Source organism: Phodopus roborovskii, unplaced genomic scaffold (assembly GCF_943737965.1).
Source record: "Phodopus roborovskii unplaced genomic scaffold, PHOROB, whole genome shotgun sequence".
NCBI classification, from domain to species: domain Eukaryota; kingdom Metazoa; phylum Chordata; class Mammalia; order Rodentia; family Cricetidae; genus Phodopus; species Phodopus roborovskii.
In genome coordinates, this window is record NW_026126424.1 from 8642501 (window position 1) to 8650412 (window position 7912).

The window sequence follows — 7912 nt, forward strand, 5'->3', positions numbered from 1 at the left end:
AGACCACCCTGATCTACAGCATGGGTTCCAGGACAACCAAGGCAACACAGAGAAAATCTGTCTCAAAAAGCCAGAAATATATATATATAAAATGCAAATATGGTATACCTGGAAAGGTTGTTCACATAACATCTATGTGCCATATTCATACATCTGTAATAAGGTATACTAGCAACATAATAGCAGTGGCTCTGGATTCTGAATCTTAATCACTTAAAGTTCAAATGTGTAACTATCAGTATTCTTTATTTTTTCCCATGATAATATTCATTTTTTTCTAGTACAGTTTGTTTTAGTCCTCTCATTGAAATAGCTTCTATCTATTTGTTAAAAGTCAGTGACCTTAGATGGGGAGGTCTCCTTGTGCATCTTTTATTCTGCTCCAATGGTCCATCACTGTGAGTATGGTGGAAGTATCTTGGTGCATCCTTTATTCTGCTCCAATGGTCCATCACTATGAGTACAGTGGAGGTGTATTGGTCCATCCTTTATTCTGCTCCAATGGTCCATCACTGTGAGTACGGTGGAAGTGTCTTGGTGTGCCCTTTATTTGCTCCATTGATCCGTCTTTATGACTGTGAGCAGCACTGATTACTAAGTATTCAGGAAGCATGGAAAGTATGCAGTATAAGATCCCCAACATGGCTCTTTGTTTCAACATTTCTAAATGTTTTAGTTTATCTAAGTCCTTCATATTTTCGTATGATTTCAAACTCGTTTTCCATATCTACAAAAATATAGTACAGTCTAGTCAAGTTTTAATTGGAATCATATGAATCTATAAGTAATGTTGGAGCCAGCTGATATTCAGTATTTAAACTTCTCTGTGACTGGTACAGTGCCCATTTTGCTTAGACCTTCTGTGTTTTTGTGTTTTTCAGTGGTAACATGGTTTTTGTTCATTTTATTTTTAGGTACTTCAAAATTGTAATTTAGATGTTTTTATTTAAATTTTACTATAATTTTTATTTTATATATTTTTATTTAAATTTGCAACAAGCTTATTTTACATATTCATCCCACTTCCTATTCCCTCCTGTCCTTCCCTGTTTCACCCACCAACACCCATGCCATTCCCTTACGGCTCTCCAGGGAGGCTGAGGCCTTCCATGGGCAGTTGTCAAGTCTGTCATATCATTTGAAGCAGGATCTAGGCCCTCCCCCATATGTCTAGGCTGAGGGAGTATCCCTCTATGTGGAATGGGCTCCCAAGGCCATTTGTATACTAGGGATAAATACTGATCCACTACCAGAGGCCCTATAGACTGCCTAGTCCTCCCAACTAACACCCACATTCAGGGAATCTAGGTCAGTTCTATGCGGATTTTCCAGCTATCAGACTGGAGACCATGAGCTCCCCCTTGTTCAGGTTAGCTGTTTCTATGGGATTCTCCAGCCTGGTCTTGACCCCTTTGCTCATCACTCCACCCTCTCTGCAACTGGATTCCAGGAGTCTGACTCAGTGTTTAGCCATGGATGTCTGCTTCTGTTTCCATCAGCTACTGGATAAAGGCTCTAGGACGGCATATAAGGTAGTTATCAATCTCATTATAGGGGAAGGGCATTTAGGGTAGCCTCTCCACTATAGCTTAGACTTTTAGTTGGGGTCATCCTTGTAGATCTCTGGATATTTAGCTAGTGCCAGATTTCTCTTAAAACCAATAATGGCTCCCTCTATTATGGTATCTCTTTTCTTGATCTCCTCTATTCTTTCCCTGACTCAATATTCCTGTTCCCTCATGACCACCTCTCCCCTCCTCTTCCCCCAAACTCCCTCTCCCCTCCTGCACTGCTCCAAATTTTCTCAGGAGATCTTGTCCCTTTCCCCTTCTCCAGGAGAATATGTATGTCTCTCTTAGGGTCCTCCTTGTTTCCTAGCTTTTCTGGAGGTGTGGATTGTAAGCTGGTGATCCTTTCCTCTATATCTAAAAACCATATATGAATGAGTACATACTGTGTTTGTCTTTTTGTGACTGGGTTACCTCACTCAGGATGGTTTCTTCTAGTCCCATCTATTTGCCTGAAAATGTGCATAACTGGATGCTGACCTGTAGAAGAGTGCAGATAGATCCATATCTAGTGTCATGCACAAAACTTAAGTTCAAATGGATCAAAGACCTCAACATAAATCCTGTCACACTGAAGCTCTTAGAAGAGAAAGTGGGAGGTGTTGAAGGAATTGGTACAGGAGACTGCTTCCTGAACACCAGTAGCACAGACACTTAGATCAACAATTAATAAATGGGACCTCCTAAAATTGAAAGGCTTCTATAGGGTAAAGGACGGTCAACAATACAAAATGGCAGCCCACAGAATGGAAAAAGATTTTCACCAATCACACATCTGACAGAGGGCTGACTTCCAAAATATACAGAGAACTCAAGAAGCTAGTTACCAAAACACCAAATAATCCAATTAAAAAGTGGGGTACCAAAATAAATAGAGAATTCTCAATTGAGGAGTCTAAAATGGCTGAAAGACACTTACAGAAGTGCTCAACATCCTTAGACATCAGGGAAACGCAAATAAAAACAACCCTCTTACTCCCACCAGAATGGCTAAAATCAAAAACACCAGAGACAGTTTATGCTGGAGAGGATATGGAGAAAGGAGAACACTCCTCCACTGTTGGTGGGAGTGCAAACTCATACAGCCACTTTGGAAATCAGTATGGAGGTTCCTCAGAAAAATGGGAATCAGTCTACCTGAAGATACAGTAATTGCACCCTTATGCATATAACCAAAAGATGCACATTCATACAACATGTTCATAGCAGCATTATTTGTAATAGCCAGAACCTGGAAGCAATCTAAATGCCCCCTCAACTGAAGAATAGGTAGAGAAAATGGGGAAAAAAACATCTTAAATTTTATTATAATTTAAATATGTCTACATTTCCTAAATTGTTCACTGGATAATTTTAAGCAAACTTTTGAGAATAGATATTTGAGGAGTGCAAACTGAACATCAAAGGAACTGTTATCATAAGTAATTCTTCCTAGCAGAGAAGAAACTATCACAGTCACTAAATGACTAAATAACACAGATGAAGGAAGTACCATTATTGTTACTTCCATGTTTACATCTGAGCATGGAAACCACTGCTTTGCTTACAACAAATAACACAAATGGATCCATTGTGGTAGATATAGGTAAATATAGGTAGAAAGATTGGTCCTTGAATGTCTCATCAGGAGGCCTAGACTTGAACTTAGCATGATTCAGAGAAAACATATGGTCTGCAAAAACTAAGCCTCGATGAACATTTTCTTCATTTCACTGTTACCTATCATGTGTGTGTGTTATTTTTTTTTTTTTTTGAGATACTGTGTAGCTCTGGCTGTCCTGGAACTTTCTTTGTAGACCAGACTTCCCTGGCTCTGACTCTTGGGTATTGGTATTAAAAGTATGTGCCACCACACCCAGCTCCATTATCTATCTTATATTCAGTGAGTATTCCCCTGCAAAAAAAAAAAACACTGTGCTATATTACTTCCTAAAGAGCCATAACAAAGACCCAAATGAAACATAAATTAATGAACCAGTATTATAAGTAGAAATGTAAATTTAGCATTTTGCTATCATTGTTTTTGTAATTACAGCAAAAACAAAAAAAACTATTTATAGGCATTTTCACTTTAGTACTAACATCATAACAAATTTAAATATATATATATATATATATATATATATAGAGAGAGAGAGAGAGAGAGAGAGAGAGAGAGAGAGAGAAAATTAAACAGAACTTTAGTGAATTATTGCTAAAGAATCAAATTTTAACAGTCCAAAATACAAAAGGCCTTGTCACTTTTCAGGGAATGAGGGTGGACCCCCTACAACTGACATATAAGTTTCTATTAATAGGAAGTTTTCTGGAAATTGTCTACTAAAACCTGGGCAAACTCAAAAATGTGACAGATGGGCTGAAAATTAGGAAGTGTGCTCAAAGACTTTATGTAAGAGATGGTATGAAAAATCATTCCCATTTACCTGGTTATTAATTAATAGCTGGCCATTATAGCTTATAAACTGCTTGAAAAATACTTAACTTGGTCAATTTCCTCTATTTTTAGGTTTGATTCTCATAAAGGCTTCTGGTGTCAGCTCTTGGAAGAAGGTAAAACAAAATGCCTTGGAAAAAGTAAAGGAAGAAAATATCCACCAATGGACTCTGATGTAAGTATAGAACCTGAAAATATAAAAAGAAGAAATGACAAATAATAATAATAAACTTATTTTCTTAGAAAGGTGGTTAAGAACAAAATTCAGGTTTTGTACAGAATAAAAGCCAATGGGTCTCCTTCTGCTGTCACATCCCCTTTGTGTTATCGAGTTGTCTCCTGTACAAGGGTAGGAAGGCATTCTGGGGAGGGGGTAGCCATTCGTGGCTTCAGCACAAAGAAAGTGGCATTACCTACCCTAACAAATGTTAGTTATCCCTCTGGAGGAGGGAGAGAGAAGGAGGAGGATGGGATGGAAACAAGGATGAAAATTACTAACTTCCATTATATAAATGTATGAAAGTTGTCAAACAATTTTAAATGGGAAATTATAGTTACAAGATACAGTATTTCAAATATTATAAATTACAAGAAGCAAAAGACAAAAGGAAGGAAGGAAAAGAGAGAAAGGAAAGAAGGAAGGAAGGAAGGAAGGAAGGAAGGAAGGAAGGAAGGAAGGAAGGAAGTTTAAGGGTGGAAGAGAGTGCTTAATGATAAAGGTTTCTGCCACCGATTCAGAAGACCTGACTGTGATCCTAGGACATATACGGTAGAAAGGGAGAAGCAACTGCTACGAACTGTCCTCTGACGTCCTCCCATGTGCCATGGAATGTACACACACACACACACACACACACACACACACACACACATACACACACACACAAATAAACAAAATGCAAAAAATAACATTTTCATTAAAAGTGTTTGTGTTACAGTGTATCTAGGTTGGTTGTTTTGATTTTCCATTTTTGCAACTGATATCTGTCTTTCAAGAATGAAACACATACATACACACACACAAATAAACAAAATGCAAAAAATAACATTTTCATTAAAAGTGTTTGTGTTACAGTGTATCTAGGTTGGTTGTTTTGATTTTCCATTTTTGCAACTGATATCTGTCTTTCAAGAATGAAAGAAAACAGAATTCGTGATTATAAATCTGAAAACGGGTACTCTCTGACTACAGACAAATGATAGCTGCACTGAATTGCACTACCAAAGAAGTCAACTAAAACCAAGATAGGAATTATATCAACCAGTAATTGAAAAATATTTTCCGTTTTCAATGTCAGATGATTCTGTGGACATAGATTATAATTCTAACTGATATGATATACTAACCTTTGAACTGTTACTATTCTAGTGGGATGAGATAAGTAATATATCTCTCAATTGTCTAGCAGATTAACACATAGTCTAGGCTTTCAAAAAATGGGCACAGGCATGTTGTTACCCAATACTGTGTTTATTCTTACAGCAGTGGTGTAGTGAATGCCTAAGGTGGCCCTTTTCATAGTCCCTGTACTTACGCTCTGAATTTTTCCTTTATGTTTATTTCGCATACACTAATATTTATTCACAGTATACTTAGAATATAGTTTGACTATAAAAATATAAGTCGATTACTATAATTTTTTAGAACTCAGAAATTTAAATATTGGAGGGGTTTTTTCCCCCTCATACAGTATTAAATACATTGTGTTAGCTGACAATCCTGAGGTGGTCAAATTTTCTCAGTAATCTGTATTTAACAAATTTTTATCCTTAAAGGTCTGGAGGACAATGCATTGTGCCAGTTTGATAGACAGGACCTTGGTCAGATCACAATTAGAGTCTACATAGAAGATTTAAGTGAGAGAAAGGCCTATTGTTTTCATAAAGAGATTGCTTTGTGAGAATTCTAATTCTGTTTGAGTGACTATCAAAATACACCATCAGATCACTGTGAAAATAGTCAGAATACACTAAAACATGTCCAAGGTAATTTCCCTCATTGTTTCAAAAAATTAAATACATTCATTTTCACATCAAAGCTACTTCCATGTATAATTATTAGAAGGCACTAAGATGTAGCTTGGTGTTTTATGTCACCCTGGCCTAACACAGACCAAACTGAGATACTCTACAAAACTGGTGCTAGATTAATAAAAACAACTCAGCTTTTCAGAATATCAACTGTAGATGCCAACGAGGTTACTCTGGAAATATATAGAGTTTACTTAAAGGAGTAAAGTGTCTGACGTTGCTCAAAGAGCCTCAAACGGGAAGCTCTACAGAGGGATGGAAACACAAGCATGTGATCCGATTGGAATAGCAACCTTTGCCACTGCAGTGGTGCCTGTCCTATTGCAGACCCCAGACAGAAAGCAAAGCATCCCGGAATATGACCAACACAGTCGGAGTGCTTCATGCAGATCTTGACCCATATGTGGTGCATGAGGCACTTATTTCAGCAAAGTCAAAATGCACGAAATATATTTTAGTAAAATGAAATGTGTCTCTCCCCCTTCGCACTCAGAGCAGAGCATTTCTGTCCAGCTACTACCGGGACCACAACGTGGAGCTCTCGAAGCTGCTGCACAGGCTGGGGCAGCCTCTACCCTCGTGGCTGAGACAGGAGCTGCAGAAGGTGAGGTAGCATGGAGAAAGCAACACGAATCTGTCCATGACCTGGCATGCAGCTCCTCCAGAGCTCACAGAAGCAACCAAAAAGCTGTCAAACGCATACCTCTTTGTCAAGAGAAAGAAGCGAGGTTCCTTCCATGTGCTGGCATGTGCATGATTGTGAGGGTGAGATATAAAGTACCTTTAAGAAGTTCCCAGCCAATGGCCTTCAACTCTGTACTTGTATGGAAACCCAACACCAACCAATGTAAATTAAAAACAAAAACAAACAAAAAAACAGAAACAAAGAAACAACACAGACACAGGCCTGTTCCATTTCACACTAATATTATGATTATTTTGTCTATTGACTAAAGTTATATTTCTGTAGATTTCTGGATCATTGACTGTAAAATTTTTTTTTATTTGATTCTGTGAAGTATCTTCAACGATGATAAATGTCACACTGTAAAATTCCAAAAGCATGGAAAAAAAAAAAAAAAGGCTGCCAGCATAGGCCCTGACTGTGAGACACGGAGACTGGGAAGTTATGTATGGGCTTTGTCTCCACTAGACAAGCAAAGGATAGAGCAAAGGCGGTGACTCCTTGGGCACAACCCAGTGTCCTTGCATAGCTCTGCAATGCAGAGTTGTCAGCAGTAAATAGAAACCTATTTTTACATCAAAATAGTGAATAACAATGGAAGAGTACCAACTAAATCCTCTAAGAGAGAGAGAGAGAGAGAGAGAGAGTGATCATCAAAAGGTATGCCACTGAGAACTCTATGCTTTCAGCTCTAAGCTGCAGATCTGTGCTGACCACCCTTGGTTGTAGGGAAATGTGAGCAGTGTGCAGGAAGTGCCCCTATCCGAGCCACACCGACCATTAGATGTGCAGGGCAGCTACTGAACAAACTCCACTAACTAAAAACTAGGGACAGTTCCTTGAGGTGCTTTACCAAAGTACGCAGACTTAATTTATTGAAAAACTGCTTTTTCCAAGGGATCCCAAAGGAAATTCTATAATATACAGATTTATGTAAAAAATTAATTAATATGCAAATTGTAATCTAATATTAAAAATGATTCTTGTGCTACAAGGGTGGAGACATCTGAGCAGGTAGAGTGCAATGTTCGAGAAGATCTCACCTGTCTTCCACATCCTGACCCCACAGTGAGCACAGTCAAGTGTGTGGACCATCTACAACTACAAAAACAGATGCAGAACTGCAAAAGATAGGCATGGCTCTTGAAAGATATTTGATTTTAATTAGATGTGCAGTGAGTCGAGAATTCAAAA

The 7912-nt window shown here is 38.1% G+C and overlaps 1 protein-coding gene across 1 annotated transcript in view; it reads left to right on the forward strand.

Moving 5' to 3' along the window:
* The window catches only part of Ndst3 (N-deacetylase and N-sulfotransferase 3), a 132954-nt gene extending 126116 nt beyond the window's left edge, over positions 1–6838 (forward strand). The window contains exons 12-13 of the mRNA XM_051185558.1: positions 4075–4177; positions 6527–6838. Coding sequence (XP_051041515.1) covers positions 4075–4177; positions 6527–6646 — 223 coding nt within the window. The 3' untranslated portion in view covers positions 6647–6838. The remainder of the gene's footprint in view (positions 1–4074; positions 4178–6526) is intronic.
* The last annotated feature ends 1074 nt before the right edge of the window (positions 6839–7912 follow it).